The sequence below is a fragment of the Colletes latitarsis genome, chromosome 7 (assembly GCF_051014445.1).
Source record: "Colletes latitarsis isolate SP2378_abdomen chromosome 7, iyColLati1, whole genome shotgun sequence".
Classification (NCBI taxonomy): Eukaryota; Metazoa; Arthropoda; class Insecta; order Hymenoptera; family Colletidae; genus Colletes; species Colletes latitarsis.
The window spans coordinates 5,490,973-5,511,681 of NC_135140.1; the positions used below are offsets into that span (position 1 = coordinate 5,490,973).

At 36.6% G+C, this 20,709-nt stretch overlaps 1 protein-coding gene across 5 annotated transcripts in view; it reads left to right on the forward strand.

The window, feature by feature from the left end:
* Kcnq (KCNQ potassium channel) overlaps positions 1–20,709 on the forward strand; it is a 98,249-nt gene that overhangs the window by 26,811 nt on the left and 50,729 nt on the right. For all 5 annotated transcript variants that reach the window (XR_013079963.1, XM_076768334.1, XM_076768335.1 and 2 more), the window contains exons 3-7: positions 8,618–8,708; positions 12,554–12,680; positions 14,541–14,716; positions 15,588–15,728; positions 19,177–19,287. Coding sequence is in view for 4 of the 5 variants with exons in the window: in XM_076768334.1 (XP_076624449.1) it covers positions 8,618–8,708; positions 12,554–12,680; positions 14,541–14,716; positions 15,588–15,728; positions 19,177–19,287 (646 nt within the window). In the remaining variant the exon portion in view is untranslated. The remainder of the gene's footprint in view (positions 1–8,617; positions 8,709–12,553; positions 12,681–14,540; positions 14,717–15,587; positions 15,729–19,176; positions 19,288–20,709) is intronic.

Here is a 20,709-nt window from a genome sequence, read left to right on the forward strand (position 1 = left end):
TGTAGAGGGTTGTCTCAACCCCTAAATATAATAATTCGTATCTCACGTATTTCTTACATTTTTGCATATTAAGTGTATTTTGTAGTTTTTTGAGAATTCAAATTTCTATAATTGAAAATATTCCCGATTCATTGTAACAAGATACACAATGTAAATGATATTTTCACGGTATAAAGAAAGAAATGAGAAGCATTTACAATATGTAAAAACGTAAATTTAACGAGTGGAAATACGATTTGTGAGCCATCGATTATTGGAAAATCCTGTGGAAGGAATCGATCATCCCGAATCAATTAAGACGCGAAGACGCGTCGGGAAACGATGAGAAAAAGAAGAAAGGAGAGCCGAATGTGGACAATTATCATAGTAGGTCGATGAAGGTGACCCGCAAAGCCTCGTTGATCCGGGGTGGGGTCGGAGGGGGGAAGGGGGTTGTACGTCGGAATTATAGTCCCCCGACACGCCATCTTAAAGCGTATTCCACGGTGAACCGACTTCGTTAACGCCGCGCTCGTCGTTATTTAACGACGTATCGCTCGCTAATAAATTACTTATACAAGCGGACGAATCCGCCGCGGCAATTACCGTGTCTTTGGATTTCCGCCAGCGATCCCCCCGTGCTCGCGCTACGAAATCAACCGATGCTCGTCCGAACGTTAACACCGCGTCTTATCCGAGCGAAATGGAAACGTCGTCCGCATTCTAAATCCTTCTTATCGAATCTATTAATTCTGGATTGGTACCATTACCCTTACAGTTTAAATGATTCCATACGCTCTATCACCTATGCACGCGAACCATAAGAGATTGGCCAGCTACAAATTGACCAATCACAAGGATCTCTCGTAACTAACATAACCTCACTTATAATTGGAGACTCGAATATTAGAAAGCTGGCATTATCTTTTAATTTGTACACATTGAAATTTTTTCTTGTTATTGTATCATTAATTGGGTGGTAAGATTTTTCACTTTGTAACTGGAACAATTAATTCTCAAGCTGAAATGTCGAAGAAAATAAATTTAAAAATGATTCGTGAATTTTATGTTACGAAAATAGGTCTTAAGAGAAATTTTAATTTATGTAGTTTGCAATTGTTTAAAATCAAAGTTTTGGTCTAGTAAAAAGTTTTACAGTCTCTCAAATGGTACTATAACTATTGTGCATCCGCGAGAAGTTGGCAAGTGAAAGGAATGCGGGTGTGATTGGTGTCCAGATCCCCACTCCATCGTCGCCATTGGCCGAAACGACGACGCGAGCGGGGATGGGTGGAGCAAACGATGTACTCCCCTGTCCCCTCAATCGTCTCACTAACCAACTTCTCGCAATAACACTAGTAGTTGCAATGATTTAATCCCGTTTAGAGCTATTTGAATATTAGACTTGTTTAAATCTTGATTTAGCAAACCGCGGGACCTTTTCAGAATTCGTTTCGCTGTGTCGCGTAAAATTGAAACTATTTCTGTTTTAATGAAATTAGTCGTCGCAGTCTGACGGAACCGCGGCGCTAACTTTTAATTCTGTCAAGGGCACCGGCGTTGCAATTGTCGTCGTCGTTAACTTTGATCCACGTTTAGCCGCTACGTCAAGTTTCCGTTGCACGAGAGATTAACCCTAAATCGAATTAAAGTATTCCGCTCGAGCCAAAGGAAGTTCCCGCGAGAGAATCACGACCGTGGCTTCGACTCATAAATTTTGCCCTACATACTCGGCAGGGTTGTTCTACCTCGCTGGTTTCTTTATTACTTTGCTCGATTTTCATACGTCTTCGCGTGACGACGTGAAACCGCGAGCATAAATTAAATTCGTCGGAAATCAAGTCCGAATCGCGTATAATCACGGGAAATTTCATCGGGGCGGTTTAGACGTTTTCATGGATCGCGTGACGAGCGAGATTACCCGTAAATTCCCGGCGAATCAAAGGCTATCGATTCGTTTCACTAAACTTTTCTCGCGGCAGATCGTTTCACAACGACCGATCGCTTTGCCTCTGCATCTTTTTATTTAGAATTCAGCTTTCAGTAATTTCTGAATCCAAACAACCTGCAAACTGAACTATTCGACGAATGATTCTAGATAATTCATAGATACAAATTGAGGAAGATAAAAAATATGATCGTGTAGGATTTATTGCAAACTCGAACCAACAAATCTTCCAACTTTCGAACTTCCAGTCACGCGGGACTCGAACGTATCTTGGATTCTGCAGATGATCGTAAAAGTTCTGTGATGTCATATTTTAGAGACAAAGATGGTTGGTGTGAATGTGCCATAAGTTGCGAGTCTTTTACATCGAGTCGTTTCGATGGAGGCTTATTTGAATTAAGAATTCTCGAGTGTCAGTGTTGATCAGGCGTAATATCGCGAACGTCTGACTTGTCTGCGACATTATTCATCATTCCGTCCGAACGACTGCTCAATAGTGACGCGATACGTGTAACCTTCGTCGTTGAGCAGCACATATTGCTATATTTAACTGGCACCAGCGTTACGAGTTGCAGTAAAAGTTGTGCACTGCAACTCGCCGGGGCGGTCGATAACATAAGCAGCCAGATGTCACGTTTCTCCGTTCTTGAACAACTTTTGAGATCAATGAGTCCGAACCTGACCAAAGTCGTCTCGTCCAGACGGGTCAAACTGGCTCGAAACAATTTTCCGATGGAGACGAATATCACGCGCGGCGATAGAAACTTTTGCGAACGATATATCGCTCGTCGTTGCTTCGATGATTGTGGCGCGCGTCAAACTTCCGTGAAGCGATATACATATTAGAGGCTGCGATTGTTATGGCGTATAGAGCACTACGCGAAACAAACGTCGAGACACTCGAAGATAGAGAAACTATGTTCCTAGAGAAAGTACTGAATCAACGAAATTTTTCGCCTTGAATTTTCGAAGAATCGAAGCAATAGTAACTCAGAAACGAAAGGACAGGATAATTGTAGGGCTTGAAAAAATGTGCATAACGTTAAAACACTCGAAGATGGAGAAACTATTTTCGTAGAGAGAGAATTGAATCAACTTGAATTTATTGCGTTGAATTTTTGCAGAAAAAAATAACTCGCGAACGGAAGGGTAATTATGGAGCTTGAAAAAAGTTTGAAAAGAGTAGCATGTAAATATTTAATTGGTGGGTTGTTATTTAATTCGACCGCGACTCGGAATATTCGCAACGAAAATCTCGAGACACGCGAAACAGCAGTTTTAGTCGTAGTGGATCGATCCAACGATGCATTCGTGTCTTAAATGCATTGTAATTTAGCGAATAATTGATCAGCACATTGTAATTACGTTCTTCATTGTTCACTTGAAATCTGTGTAAATTCGTCTATTCGTATGCACAATCTGCATTGCAACGATACATATGGGTACAGGTTTATCTGATTAAATTACGTCCCAAATGCGATGATAATTATATCGAAGATTATTCGTGGGTTGATAGGTTAATCGTTGCTCGAAATGTTATTTTTAGTGTTTCTTTATCGAGAATTTGCATAGAACAAATGGAAAGAATTTTGAATTTTATGAAATTGACATTTCTCTTACATTGAAATATTAATATTGTAATAACACCATCAATATTGTCCTGTATAAAATCGATTTTATACTGAAAAACGGACCTGTCCGGACGAATATCCGTGACACGAGTTACGCATTTGCAATCCCAGTGAATGTGTTGTTCAAACAGGTATATCGTAAACCGAAAGGCGATACGTCGTTGCGTTAATTATCATAATTTAAAGCAGAACGTGTACTCTGTAGCTAGGATTCATCTTAAAGTACACACGACGAACTGTATATATTTGCCCAACTTTGGGACACGATTAATTACATGATTACGAAGTTCTTCCTCCCTCTCTCCCGGAAATAACTGTTCCGTAGTCCCGAACGTGTTAAGGTAATAAGAAAAAACTCGAAATTGTAGCAGTAGTTGTTAAAGATTAAACTAAGAATGACATTTAAATGCAGATTACACTGTTGATAGTAAATTAAATATTTTTATTAATTATTTTGACTTCTGAACACATTGAACGATCGATCTAGGCTAGAAAAATCAAACAAATGGTCGTTGATCGTATTTCCTTGTAAAATACTATAAAATAGATGGAATAAAATTATCGTGAGCCTTATGATGTCGCTTTTATATAATATTTCAATAATTATTCAACTGTAATTCTATACTCACCGGTGAGAATTAATATCTTTTATCTCGAATTTGGTTTACGATCAGTGTTTGAGTTTGAATTAAAAAAGTTCCCGTGTACGCGTGTCGTTGAATGCGATTTCAGTGGCGCGTCTGGCCATTAATTGCTAGTTCTACTAGCACCGTCGTCTCAGTCGTACTACAATACTACTTGCAAGCGGTCCCGATGAATCAACATTGATTTTCTCGAAAACGAAGCATTATACTGGCAAATCTTATTCTGCATTTTCGACTTATCTTTGCACGTAGAACCATCTTTTTGCATAATTGTATTAAATATATAATTGCATAGACAATATTCTATGAATACTGAACAGCATTTTAATAATTCTGTCACGGAATGCGTTTGAAAACAATTTTTCAGTTTTTATAGATCTCGATCCGAGAGAATTACAATTTAAATTCATTTGCATAAATTTAATTTCATTTTCAGGAAACATTGATTTATCACTCCTTTATTTTGACAAGGAATTACGGATCGGATTCTATCGAGATTATTATTTCATCGAACATAACGTGTATCAAGAACGGTACAGGCTCGGATGTTCCCAAAATCATCATGCCCTAGTTCATTACACGCTAGAGCACACCAGAGTATTGAATTTTGCTAAGGAATTGAGTTTCTCAGATTTACGAACGTCTCGTGAACACGAACTACTATGCACCTGTTCTCTCGTGGTTTATGCGTCTAGCAAATGTGGCTTTTTAAGCGACCCGAGGCGATGAAATCTAATGGATTACAGTCAGGAGAACGAGGTGGCCACGTTCCACACAATCATATCGCGAAACGTACCTTTCTCGAAACTAATTTGGCTATGGAAGTAACTTCTCCGCCTTATCGCGTGTTCCATCTTACTTCTATTCAAATCATTCGAAACAAATTGTAGCGATGCGTTAACAGATACGTTATCGAGTTACGAAAATTGAAGATTAACTTCATACGTTTCCAACCCATTCGCGTAAACTTTTACTCGTTTCGATGTTTTCAAACCCGCGTAGGTATCTCGATAGACTATCATTGTCGAACTCCAGATCCATGGAATTAGTAACTGCAGTGGTCAGAAGGAGCTTGTCAGATTGGAGAGTCCTAAATATTATGGCTACGATACTGACAAAATTTGCAAACATTTTTATAAGAGAGATATTTGACTCTCTTTTTCAGTTTTGATACAAGCAACTGTGTTCGTGAAATTATATTCAATATTTCAATATTTCATTCAGTAAGTCCCAGTTAATGACTTCATCCACTTATGGTGTTCAATTGCAAACGTTTGTGGTCGTAAATCTTAACAAAAATTTTAATTCACGATCACTGGATATAATGATAAAATTTCGTACAAAGCTGCAGGAGAAATATTTGACCTCTTTTCTTTAGTCTTGATACAAGCAACAGTGTTCGTGAAATTATATTCAATATTATATTTTCCTCTCACGCGGTTGGACAGTAAGTCCCAGTTAATAACTTCATCCACTTATGGTGTTGAATTGTAAACGTTTGTAGTTATAAATCTTATCAAAAATTTTAATTTATAATCACTGAATATATAAAGCTGTAAGAGAAATATTTGATGCTTGTTGAAGCAAGAACAGCGTTCGTGAAATTATATTCAATATTAAATTTTCTTCCCACGCGTTTGTGCAGTCAGTCCCAGTTAATAACTTCATCCAGTATGGTTCTCAGCGTTCGTGGTCGTAAATTTTATCACGAGCCAAGTCTTATTGCCGACGATTGCAACCGTTTTTACTATTTCGTGTTCTCGTATCCCGGGAGTCTACTTCGCGTCATTATGCGAAATATACGCATAAGTCGCGTGCAGGAAAGCTTTCGTTGAAAATAAACGCGTGTCTTTTCGTCGAGGGACAACATGAATTGCAACACGCGGAAGCACGTGTCGCGAACGTCCCAGTTCGAACGTCGACGTCAGCGTCTAAATGTCCTGGCGATAAAACTGTTAAAATCTATACGCGATGCATGCATATTCACGCGTTTATAAATAAGTTGTTTTTCCGTGACCCGACCGGCGTTGCCCGACAACGAGCATCGCGACGAAGGTACCCGTTCATGAATCCCCAACGACGATGATTTGCGAGAAAATCGAGCGTTATCCGAAATCTCGTTGGAATTATTCAGGGGATGAATAATTATTGCGAATATTGGAACACGTGAAATATACTTTTCGATCAATTAAGGGGTTATACAGGGTGTTCAGCCACCCCTGGGAAAAATTTTAATGGGGGATTCTAGAGGCTAAAATAAAACGCAAATCAAGAATACCAATTTGTTGATGAAGGCTTCGTTAAACAGTTATTAACGTTTAAAGTTCCATCCGTACTGAATATTTTTCTCGAAAATGCGCAAGATTTTGGGGGTATGTCTATTCACCAAAAATGATTGCAATTGACCCTCGCAACAGAAAATAATTTTTTTAGAACGATTTGAAATTTTTTTTTTTCGTCGAAAAATTTAGGCACCTACCCCCTGTCGATTTTTCTTAAAAATTCATTTTTCATTTTTAGTAATTTTGTATGACGCCCTACAGAAAAGTTGTCTAATACTTTTTTGTAGGTATCCACGAACTCTACCTCCCCCTAAAATTTCAATGAAATATATTCACTATTGTAAGAGTTATGGACGTTTGAAAATTGGACCATTTTTATGGGGTTTTTCTCATTTTGCGGGGTCAAGGACCAACTTTCCGAATATTTTTGCGATTTGTACATATTCTCCATCAAAATACGCGTAGTTTGCTTTTTTAAACATTAAAATCGTCCAATCCGTTCAGAAGTTATGATGTTTTAAAGATTCGCATGAAAATTCAGTGAAACATATCGATGGTATGGTCAGACATTATATTTTCGGAAAAGAATTTTTTTTTCGAAAGTGCGTAGGATTTCGGGGGTATGTGTAATGACCAAAAATGGTTGTAATTGACTCCCACAACCGAAAATAATTTTTTTAAAACGATTTGAAAAATTTTTTTTTTGTCGAAAAATTTCAACACCTACTCGATTTTTTTTCTCGAAAGTGGGTGGGATTTCGGTGGTATGTCTATTTACCAAAAATGATTATAATTGACCCTCGCAGCCGAAAATAATTTTTCCAGAACGATTTGAAATTTTTGAATTTAATTGTTAATAACTTTTTAACGAAGCCTCCATCAGCAAATTGGTATTCTTGATTTTCGTCTTATTTTGGCCTCTAGAATCCCACATTAAAATTTTTCCCAGGGATGGCCGTACACTCTGTATATACCTGGATACTATATAGAACAATCTATAAATGATGAGGTATTTTATAATAATATTCCAAGCATTCTTTGCAAAAGGAATTATTTGGATCTGGTTAATCATCTAGACAAGGACTTTATTTGCTTCGAATCGAACGTAATTATGTTTCGTCCGAGAACCGGAACGAAAGTCGTTGAATATTTTTAGGACCCATCGATTATTCGCATTGTCAATTAGAATCGAGTTAACAAGGTTAAAATAATGTTTATAATTGCTCCTCGTAAGTCAGAATTCTGAATATTATTTTAAAGTTCCTTCCTTGTTGACGTTCGCGAACGATAATAAACTTCGATAACATTGATACGCGTATGATGAAATTCTTAATAAAGTATTAAAATGATGCAAAATAAGGACACGTTGGAATAAGGACGGACGTCGTCATCTTGGGAAAACAACTTCGTTAATCGATGCGTTTACCTTTTCAATCAAAATATTACTGCCAACCCCTGCTGTACGAGGCCTTGAATTCGATTCCTATAGTGTTCCTGGTGTCCCAGATACTGTCTACTTTAAACCTTAATTGTCAACAATATTAAGATAATTACGGAGACGTAATTTCCTTGGAGTTTTTTCTTTAATGTGTACGCATGTACGGCGACCAACGGATAAAGTGGAATAATTTTGGTACGTACAGTATTTGAAAAAATGAAGAAACAGTGTCGAATCGTCATAGGGCCATCAGTGACCAAGAAAGTTGAAATTACATTATTTAATAGAAATTAATTACCATAAACACAAGTGTCTCTGAAGTCACTTATTATCAATGTGTATCAAGTTTGGGCTTTGAGGCAAACAATCTATTTAAAACTATTTTACAACAGTTAAGATTATTAGTGTCTTTCAACAAATAAAAAGTTATATATAATTTGGGTTATAGGTAAGAAGTATAAAAGTATGTGTATATTTTCGCGTTAACCGTAGAATATTGAATCTAGCGCCATAAAAGAGTCACTGCATATGTGCGCATATTTGAATCGAAATTTTTGCAAATTTTTAACGTTAATCTGTGCAATTTACATGAAATCTGAATACTACGGTTACGCTGGCTGCATTTAATGAATACTGTATTAAGGACTCGATTATATCCATCAGAACATCTACTGATGGTAAAATTTTTTTTTCAGGTTCATGGTGGTAGTGGTGTGCCTCATATTTAGTGTTCTGTCAACCATAGACCAGTACAGTAACTTCGCGAACGAGACCCTGTTCTGGATGGTGAGTTTTCTTCGCGTTAAACATTTCTTTTTAATCGTTGGTTCGTTTCAAAATACGAGGATCGAAACTTCCGTGGATTTTGACAATTGTAACGCTAAATTTTTAATTTCCTTTGCACGAAAATGAACATTTTATTTAAAGAGCGAGAAAGAGCATCCTCAAAGACGGTCAATCGCCCCTGGCGAGCAAACCTCTAATAAACTTTCGCGTGTACTGGATTACTTTGAGTTTTACGCGTCAAGTAACGCAAACAAAGGGCCAAAGGTTATCAATCAACGTGCTTCAGCGATCTACGGTTCAAAATGCAACATCCCGGAATTAGATGAAAGCGTTTTGGCGGTTGCTCGGTGGTAATTCGATTAAAATAAACAAGATTAAACACCAACGTAGTTTACTGACTCGCGAGAAGCGAAATTTCAAGCATAAAGTTTGCAAATTATTTTCTTTTATTTCCATCGAATGGTTCCTCTAACGGAACCGGATACTTAAGAAACGCTATTTCTCGCGCGTTTGCTCGAATCGAATCCCCGAACGGAGTAATTGTGCAAACAGAAAGCTTTCGTTCGTATGATTTTTAAAGGAATACCTAATCGAATGAAGTGTTCGAAAGCGCCTGTGGAAATTCAGCGAGAACGGAATTTAACGAAATCGGAAACGAAAGGTCGTTTGTACGTTTTCGAAGCGGAACGAACGGGCTAAAGGCAATTATTAAATTTTCAAACGCCAAATAATCCAGTCGTTGCGTTGATCTTTGGTCCGCAAATACATTCTGATTAACGTGCTCGATCGATACGGGCGCGGCCGTTTTCTACATAATTATTTCATATTTAATTTACAGTTGTTTCGTTCCAAATTTAGATATAATTTTCAATCGGTTTGCCACGATTTTATTTTTAATTTTCCATTCGTATGCACTTGTTTACTCGTATTTACGCCCATCGTTGCATTTACGCGTTAATCAATGCCTTTGTTTCGAAGTACGAAACGTATACTGTTTCCACAAACAGTAGGACATATCTGATTTTACAATAAAAAATGTTTCTCTTATTTCTTGCGCCAACGATGATAAATTTTTACCAGATGCGTGGCAGGATAAAACACGCGCGAAACGATCATTCTACTTGTTTCTCTGGACTGATAAATAATTCAGGCTCGTGTGCGGGGATAGAATAATGGAGCGCATAGTTTGATCGAGCAAGTGGAACCTAACGTATAGGCTGGCCTCAGAGGCAAACAATCGATCAACAAATGCAATAATTAAAAGTAAATCGATCTAATCGATAAAAAAATTAAGTGTTCGTAAAATTGCAAGCGTGGGAAATAGTAAAAATTCCAAATTCATTTGTTACGTTCAAAGGCAAAAATATAATATAATAATTTTGTAATCGGTTATTACTAGCCCCGTTAATATTTAAAAGAGAACAAAGCAAAATAATACGGTGTAATAAAAACAACATTTGGTAAAAATAAACGGGGGAAAAATTCGTAAGAAAAATGAGTTTCTTTTAAGAAAGGAGATATTGCAGATAAAAATTTGTGTTAGACAGCTATTAACCGATCCTAAGTGGTTGGAAGTTAAAGTTCAAATTATAGTGGTGGATCTCTGACGATCTACGTAAACGCGACGTGTTTAACCTTCGACAACAATTTAACCACAATCGAACGAGATCGTACGGAAATTTGCGCACGAAAGTTTCCGGTACGATTGCAATTCCGTCATGGTTTCGAGATACATTGGGACGTGAAATCACCGAGCTATTATGCAAATGTCAGGGAATAAAAAAGGTAGGAGAGCTTGGGGCGCCGCGAAGGGACCGTCGACTGTATCCACGTGTCAGTCCTTCCTCGAGGGATCTTCCATTTATGCTTGTCTTCGTCCATTGTTAGGCGAACCGTAGATCTTGCTTATGTACCTCGTGTACACACCATGAAAAGCTTTTTACGCGCGTATTACGGGGTTTGACAACTTGGCGTCTTCGCTCTAATGACACGCCGCCCCTGACTTCCGGCTTTCTATCACGTGACGTCCTAAAAATAGCAACCGTTAGACAATCCTTTGTCGAGCGGAGACGTTCTTTTTATTTTTTCGGGGAACGTTTCTGTTTAATATCTGTCGGCCAGTGATCCCCCTCGTCGCAATAAAGATTATTGGAAAATACATTGGAGCAAAAATGCTGGATGAAATGGGGCGATTCGCGTATTTATAGCTCGCGAAAGTGGACTCGACATAACCAGTCGTTTGACTGAAATTTTTCAGTAACCAGAGATCCAGTTTTCATAATTTTTCGAACGACACATTACGATTCTCTGAACAGAGTTTGCTTATTAAACTATTTTTATATTACTCGTGCTTTTACATATCACATTGCCAACTTTGATAAAAGTAGTCAACAACATCTCGCGATCAATTTTTAATCCAAAGAACTTGATTTTTCTTTTGAAGCTGAAAATACAAAATGATCAGAAGAGAGAATACGGGCATTGACTTTAGCGAAAGAAGTTTAAAACCGTGAAATTATCACGGTGTTGAGCATTGCAATGCTGTCATTGATGTTCCCATTTTTCCAGGGCGTCGTAGCGTTACAATAAAGGTCGTACAATCGATATAGTATCTCTATATACCAGTAGCGTTCGCTGCATTTATTTTAAGAACGGGGGAATTAATGACTGCACTAGCATAGAACGTCATCACGGAAATGCCTTTCCCACTATTACGATTATCGGCTCGCTGAGGCAATTACTTTCGCATTTTTTCTCCTTTCCACGTTTCGCCTATTGATTCATTTTATTCGTGACATCGAAATGTCGCGTTCCAACGCGCACATCAGTCTATCTTTCTAACTAGAATTGTTCTTCAACCCTCGCAGAATTTCACAATTTTCATCTTAAACGTTCTTCGTTTTCTAACTTGGTAAACAAAACGAACGAGTCCGATTTGTTAAACTTTCGTAAATTTTTACAGCCACGATATGGGAACGAGAATAGTCTAAAGTAAATTGCTTCCGTCAAGAACATTCGATAACGAAATTATCGCGCGACAGGTTGTTTAACGCGCGAATAAAAGATTGTTGGGAAAAAAAACTTTTATCTATAAATCGAACAGACCGTTGACATTCCTGGTGAAAAAACGAATTTCGCGGCACCGTGAACCAGAAAAGCGAGTTTCGTAACGAGTAAAGCCGACGAAAAAAAAAAAACGAATCGAAACTTTCGTTGAAAGCGCGTTCGATTTGGTAACGATTTTCCATGGCGTTTTCCAGGAAGATTGTCTGAATAAAAAATGCGTGGAACTGGAACTATCCGTGCATTATCGCCGAGTTTAACTTCGACGTTAACGTAATCGGTAGTTCATTATGTCATGTAAGATTTTGTGTAAAGAAAGAACAATTATTATCGTTAAAAATAACATTAATATGTATCCTTAATTACATATATACTATCATATATATTCTTAAAATAACATTAATATATATTCTCGAGTTTCGAATATGTTCTTTATTTAAATCGTCTTAATTATTTTAGTTGTCTTTACGATATAAACGAACGTTTCAATATTCCTTAATTCGAAAGTAAAAACTCCCGGAAAAAAGAGTTGCAAAAGGCTTACTGGGAGCGTTTAACCCGGTACGATTCGCAATTTCTTCCCGGAACTGCGCTTTTTCTCTGGTTCAGTGCACGGTCGTAGTTTCGAAAGTTAATTTAAGTCGAAGAGGTCCGTAGGAACTTTTGTATGAAAAGGAAAAGTTGAAAGGAGGGAGGAATTATTTAATATCTAAAAACGGATGAACGGGCGTAACATATATACGCATAGATCTACGGTATATTTAATATTTTTTCGTTCGCAGGAAATATGTTTGGTGGTATTCTTCGGCGTGGAATACATGGTGAGGCTATGGAGCGCAGGCTGCAGATCGAAGTATATGGGTTGCTGCGGCAGGCTGCGATTCATACGAAAACCGATTTGTATCATAGGTGAGTGCGTTCCCTTAATGCTCGCCGAGACCAGTTCAATCAGGTAATGCTCGAACTAACCCAATATGCGCATTGTCCGGTTGTCGTGGCTCAAAATTGGATTGGGAATGTAGTCTCTTTGTGTCGAAAGGCGGATCTACCGCTGGTCGAAATTTCCACGTCAAAACTGTTTAGAACCCTGGTTGCCAATCGATTATCGCGTATGTCGATACCTGTTGAACCTCGACATGTTGATCGACGCGATTGAACGTTTTCTAGGAACATCTGATAAACGTACTATCAGCACAGAACGACCGGTTGGTCAGCATTCTAGATTCTCGATCCTTCTTACTATTCAATTTTTATTTAATGCCCTTGTTACGTAAGTATGACGGTGACACGAAATCGAAGAAAGTATATATGGTTCAATTGTTTCCCGAAACCTAACCTGGAATTAAGTTTGTTGTGTTTTTAGATTCAGGAGGATGACGGTATAAGCGAAAGTGAAATTTTATTAATATTTGCAGCTTCGAATGCTTTGGAAATTTGAGACAGTAGATCGAATACCTCTATCTCGTGCGAAACGATATTATTTTATACTTTTCGCTTATTTTCGCAACTAGAAATCTTCCTTTGAGTTCTACGTTCCTCTGATTTTTCTCGGTAAAATATCGTTTCTATGATTTTATTTTATTTGAATAGAACAAAATAAATAGAGCTTAAACTCTAAATTGTTACATTAGTAGCTTAGTTGACGTTTTAAATAAAGGTTCGGGTTAATGTTTGTTCGAACAGTATAAAATAAATAGAGCTTAAACTCTAACCTAATCTAATCTGGTAGCTGATAGTTGAAATAAACGTTCGATGCCATTTTTGCCACGCTTGTTTGTACCCCCTTTTGCATCGTATTTTTATCGAGTATTACAGGAGTTTGTCTCGTAATTTCGAACACTTCCGGTTCTCGTAATTTGTCGATCGTTTGATGTCAGCTCCGTATCCATCGTGCGATTCGCATGGAGCGGATAATTAATTCGCGCGAAAGTGTAGGTAAGATCGTTTCGACTCTCGACGTGATTCGCGAACGAACTTTACGATCTATCAAATTGTAATACAGCACCGGATATTAATTGGACCCGGGTATCGCGTATTTATCGATCGATTACGCGCGATCGATCTCCATGGAATATTCAAGTTCGCGGCGTGGTAACGAAGCGAAATGTCATCGGCCACGCATCGAACGATTACTGTGTAAAAGGTGGCGTTTAAAAAGCCCTTATCGTATGGTAATTCGATCGACGAATCAGCAGATCTCGTATCTAGAATTTCGAGTGAAATTAAAACATTTATTCGTTCAGTAAAAATAAATGTTTCGATCATGGAACGAAATATAATTGGTACAATCTTTCACATAAAATTAAATCACGAAGAACTTCGTTCTTAAACTTTTCTTGCAAATGATCGACACGATTCGAACAAAATTTTCTGGTATTCTGTTCCAAACAATTTCCAACGAGTAAATTTTTTAATAATGGAGATAATTACCGTTCAGAGAAGCTTTCACGCTCGAAGTAATTATCGTAAAGTATCGAATGTAATGTACTTGTTTGCATGATACTTTTCGACGTCTATTATCTTTTAATCATTAAGTAGTTTTAGTTTTGAAAAGTGAATGCTTGTACTTGTGCTGTGAACGTCTTTAAGACGTATAAAACCGTTGATTAAACTTTTCTCAATTCTGTTATTTTTAGTTAAAAATTAACAATTGCTTTTGTAGAAGGTTTGTTCCTATTTCTTTATGTTATTAGTATAATTATCTTACGCTTACTTTCGACGCTTTTCAGCTCGAAAAATGATTTTAAAGATTAATTCGCCTGTCGTTAGATTTAATCGTGGTGGTGGCGTCTATGGTGGTTTTGTCGGTTGGAAGCAACGGTCAGGTGTTCGCCACTTCCGCCATAAGGGGCATCCGGTTTCTACAAATATTGCGAATGCTCCACGTCGATCGACAAGGCGGCACGTGGCGACTTCTCGGTTCCGTCGTTTTCATTCACCGTCAGGTACGTCAGGAATAATTAATTAGATACGCAAAAGTTAAACACAGTATCCCCATTAGTAAACAAAATTTTTTTCCCCCCACGTATTAATGGAATTGAGTTCTTTCCACCACTGCTTTTGTTTATTCAGCAAACAACGCGACAGCCGCGGACAAAAATAATGATTCGCGTACGAGGGATCGAGTTTTATCCATTAATAAAGATTAAAACTGTTTTATTTACTAAATATAATAACGATATCTCTGCCCTTGTTATTTTTTAATTCAAAAAAAAAATGAAACGATTGCATTTATTATAACGTCGAACATTTCGAGTCATTTGGCGGATCTAGACTTATCGGGGCTTGAAAGCTAATCGAATGGGTGGATGAAGGTGATAAGCCGTACTTTTGCGATTTCGCGGCAGAACGATTGCAAGAAAAAGCATTGCCGTTCTTTATTCGACGAAATTAAAAGATTTGTTTTTCCCGTAAACGATACATTTTTTATAAATGTATCGAGCATTTCGTTAATTGTTTATTTCTTATTTTTTTACTTTACAACGTATGTTTAGAACTTGTCAGGAATATTTATATTTCGTTTAATGATTATAAATTAAGTCAATTATATAAGCAATTAAATACCGTAGCACAGATTTTAAATTTCCGTGACGCTCGAGCACGCTGCGACCGATTAAGGGATTTTTTTAGAATCGCTACTGTCGCAAAATTATACGGTACGAAGATTACCCAATTTCCGAGCGGCTTGATTCCCAATCCCAGCGATAAATCTTCGATCGTTCGCGTAAACTGGGGAATTACAGAAAAAATATTATCGTTCGTCGACGCTGGATTCGCGACGACCGTATGAAATATTTTTCTGTTGACGATTTTCAGGAGCTGATCACGACGTTGTACATCGGGTTCCTAGGTCTTATTTTCAGCAGTTACTTCGTGTACCTTGCCGAAAAAGATGCTGTCGGGCCCGATGGAAAAACAGACTTTTCCAACTACGCCGACGCACTGTGGTGGGGGGTGGTAAATATAATTATCCTGAAATGCGTGTCTTTTATTTCCTTTTACTCTGTGCTCGTTGTACAATTTTTGCCAGCGTTATTAATAATTTTATGCAACTGCATTAGGGTTTTTTAAGCAATCCTAAAACTCTGAGAAACAGAGAAGCAGTTTCATACAGACAGTATCATTTTTAAATTTAAATACTCGTTTCCGTTATATTGTCAAAGTACAATAATTTGTTATAAAGCATACGAATGGTAATTAACATCGTTTGCGATTGGCTTTCTTTTCTTTTTATTGGTAGAAAGATATATTTTGTTCACGAAGCGTTACTATTCATTTTATGCAATCACACTATGGTTTTTTAAGCAATTCTAAAACTCTGAGAAACGGAGAAGCAGTTTCATACAGACAGTATCATTTTTAAATTTAAATACTCGTTTCCGTTATATTGTCAAAGTACAATAATTTGTTATAAAGCATACGAATGGTAATTAACATCGTTTGCGGTTGGCTTTCTTTTCTTTTTATTGGTAGAAAGATATATTTTGTTCATGAAGCGTTACTATTCATTTTATGCAATCATACTATGGTTTTTTAAGCAATTCTAAAACTCTGAAAAACAGAGAAGCAGTTTCATACAGACAGTATCATTTTTAAATTTAAATACTCGTTTCCGTTATATTGTCAAAGTACAATAATTTGTTATAAAGCATACGAATGGTTATTAACATCATTTGTGATTGGCTTTCTTTTCTTTTTATTGGTAGAAAGATATATTTTGTTCATGAAGCGTTACTATTCATTTTATGCAATCACACTATGGTTTTTTAAGCAATTCTAAAACTCTGAGAAACGGAGAAGCAGTTTCATACAGACGGTATCATTTTTAAATTTAAATACTCGTCTCCGTTATATTGTCAAAGTACAATAATTTGTTATAAAGCATACGAATGGTAATTAACATCGTTTGCGATTGGCTTTCTTTTCTTTTTATTGGTAGAAAGATATATTTTGTTCATGAAGCGTTACTATTCATTTTATGCAATCATACTATGGTTTTTTAAGCAATTCTAAAACTCTGAAAAACAGAGAAGCAGTTTCATACAGACAGTATCATTTTTAAATTTAAATACTCGTTTCCGTTATATTGTCAAAGTACAATAATTTGTTATAAAGCATACGAATGGTAATTAACATCGTTTGCAATTGGTTTTCTTTTCTTTTTATTGGTAGAAAGATATATTTTGTTCACGAAGCGTTACTATTCATTTTATGCAATCACACTATGGTTTTTTAAGCAATTCTAAAACTCTGAGAAACAGAGAAGCAGTTTCATACAGACAGTATCATTTTTAAATTTAAATACTCGTTTCCGTTATATTGTCAAAGTACAATAATTTGTTATAAAGCATATGAATGGTAATTAACATCGTTTGCGATTGGCTTTCTTTTCTTTTTATTGGTAGAAAGATATATTTTGTTCATGAAGCGTTACTATTCATTTTATGCAATCACACTATGGTTTTTTAAGCAATTCTAAAACTCTGAGAAACAGAGAAGCAGTTTCATACAGACAGTATCATTTTTAAATTTAAATACTCGTTTCCGTTATATTGTCAAAGTACAATAATTTGTTATAAAGCATACGAATGGTAGTTAACATCGTTTGCAATTGGTTTTCTTTTCTTTTTATTGGTAGAAAGATATATTTTGTTCGCGAAGAGTAGGTTGAAAATGCCCTCGAATCAGTTTTTCTTCCGTTCATCGACGAATCGCTCATGCGTATGCATCTTTCATTCATCGGCGGTTTCATTCAGCCGCGCGAACGACGAGTGCAGTAATTATCCGTGAAACGATGCATCCACCATGCTGCACGAATACAAGCATTTTTATCCATCGTCGAAGATTTTCCGCTAATAGACGCGTTTTTCACTCCATGCGAATCCGAAATTCGTAGTACTCTAAATAAGATTATTTAGAAGCTTATACAGTTGAGAACAAAATTAAAAATATAGTAGAATATTATACTACAGTAATAGTTCTTAAAATGAACGCTTCTGGGTTGGCACGTTCATCTTTCGTACAGCGAAGACGAAATTGCATATCGTGTTTCAAATGTTATCTTTCATTCTCCATTCACGCTAAGGGATAGAAATGTTCAAGTTACGAATCACGATCATTTTAAGAATTACTGTATATGGTCCATATAAAATGTTAGAAATAATTTTTTTTAGAAACTAATGAAGCTATAGAATAGTTTAGAGTACTTGTAGACGTATTTGTAGAGTCGATTTTGTAACTCTGATTCTGTAGCTATGTAAATATATTTGCAGAACGCATTTCCTGAGAAATCAATGTGGACGTCGTTCTTTCCCTAAGCATGAAAAAATGTCGAAGATAGGATTAAATGGACAAAATCCATTTTCGTGTTCGTTGTTCGGTTTAATAAGCGTCCTGCTCGGTCGGTTTCTATTAGCTGGAATAATTAATTCAGTCCACCGATTTCGCTCGTTACCTCGGAATGGGTTTCGTTAAGCGTAGTGTACGGGCTTAATTGTATGCAGGCTGCCAGTTGCAAATGTTTATTAAGTGGTGGGTGCTAATCATTCGGAAAATATGCCTGTATTTAGAGTTTCAGAAACGGTAAACGCCAGATCGATGAAAGGCAGTTCAAATAAATATGGATTTAAATGCGGTTTGATTAATGTCACCCTGTTGATTGACTGCGTACGATTGTTATTTGATTTTAACCGTCTCTCTCGACTTTCAACGGATGAAAATTGCTCAACCGGAATATTTTCAATCGAAATTTCTAACAACGTTGTTTTTAAATTTGAACCCGCTGAGCGTGGCTGCGATGAAAATATCATATAACGTCGAATATTTTATATCGTGATATAAAGTTGACAATGTCAGTTGATTTTTCTACCTTAACTTGGCTGAAATAAATGTTCAACCGTTTCTGGGAATCTATAAAAATCTTTTCATTCATATTCTCATAAATTGAAAATATTTTCACATTCGTTGTTTCCGTTATCTCATTCCATAAATAGCAATTTAAAAATTGTGTCACAGGTTAAATAACACGCAGTACGCGAAATTGAAACGTTTGACCGATCGTTTCTAATTAACCTAAAAACCATTGCAGTGGTTTTGAAAGATCATTCAGAAAATTTCATTTACATTTCATTCTGTATCTCTTTTATAAATTACTCGGACTATTCAATCATAAACCTACATATAACGCGACTACCAAAATATTGTAAAGTAAATATCCGAGTATGGATTTTCAATAATTTTCTTTTTCAATATTAAATTTATTTCGCTTTTGTGAAACCGAAATCTCCAACTTTTGATTGTTCATAATACGTGTAGACATTTAATATAAAGTTTTAAATGGTGGAGATTTAGCAAGCTATTATCGTAAAAGAGAAATAATAATAAAATTGGTTTTCTTGTTTTCTAGATTACCGTGACCACAATCGGCTACGGTGACACTGTCCCACAAACGTGGATGGGAAAAATAGTCGCTTCGTGTTTCAGCGTATTTGCCATATCCTTTTTCGCACTTCCAGCCGTAAGTATAGTCTCCAATCTATCAGAATCCTAACAGCAAAACTCAAGCAAGACTAAAAAGTAACGAATAAAATAAAAAATATCGTCTCAATTTATTTTCTCGCTGTCCACTTTTCTGTTTTTAAAAACGATCAAACAATCTTCATGAAATATGAGACATATTTAAAATAAAATGTTTCTATTCCGGAGGCTGCAACCAGCATGGTAGAAAAAATTGCGTCGCGGCTTCGACAAAATGTCATAAATTCTTTTTAAAACGTTGTTTCAAAAATATTCGATATTTTGTTTTCGTCATATAAAGCTATCTAAACATTTCATGTATACCCATTCCTACCAAATAACCAATCTTTCTTTTTCTCTTTTATGACATGCATTTTAAAAATATGCACAAAAACATTAAAAAATTTTATTCTAAACCTGCATACTTAATACATTAACGTCATATCTTTGAAAACGAATTCTGTCTCAAATCGATACCGGCAGTTAGTTCCAGAGGAAATAATTATTTACGAGAAAATACTGGCTAGTAACTACGTAAACATCCTGTATACAAATTTACATTCGTTTTCATTTAAATAGACAATTATAATCCAGTTTTATCGTACATCAGTCGTATGATCAATAGGAATTGCTAAAACTTCTTTGGGTGCATAGTGTCAAAGTAAATGTCAAACTAAACATGGAAGACAGCATAAATTATAGTAGATGATATGATCATTAGATAGAGGATGAAATGCCCTTTAAAATGAGCGTTCGTACGAGTCGATAGCTCTATTAGTTCCAGAGATATAGCGATTTTAGTTTCAAGTCGATGCGGTGGCTAGTTACGGAGATATGAGACTTCGAAGTTTGTTTACTTTTGTCAATGAGCTCGCGCGCGTGAAAATAGTAAACAGTGCGTAGTAAATTCTTGGAAATACTACGCCCGGAAACTAGGTCACGCACGACAGTCACGAGTTATGTACGAGAAAGAGAGGTCCGGCGCGACGCGTCAGACGGAGACAGAGATAGTCGAATTAAGAAAAATACCCTTTTACATAAATTACGATATCTCGAAAACGGATAGTCGGATCGACAAAAACCAAAAGCCACTTTAAAGGGGAGGCTTTGCCGCTTCTAACAGTGGCTTAATTATTAATAAAACGCTAGTAGTTTCGGAACTGCACGCGTCTAAAGTTTTAGTATTTTTAATACGCGTGAATAGGTTATTATACACGAGCCGGACAGTGAGACAGTCGAATTAAGAAAAATTATCCTTTACATAAATTACGATATCTAGAAAACGGATAGTCGGATTGACATAAACAAAAAGCCATTTTAAAGGGGAGGCCTTGCCGCTTCTAACAATGGCTCAATAATTAATAAAACACTAGTGCTTTCGGAACTGCACGCGTCTAAAGTTTCAGTATTTTTAATACGCGTT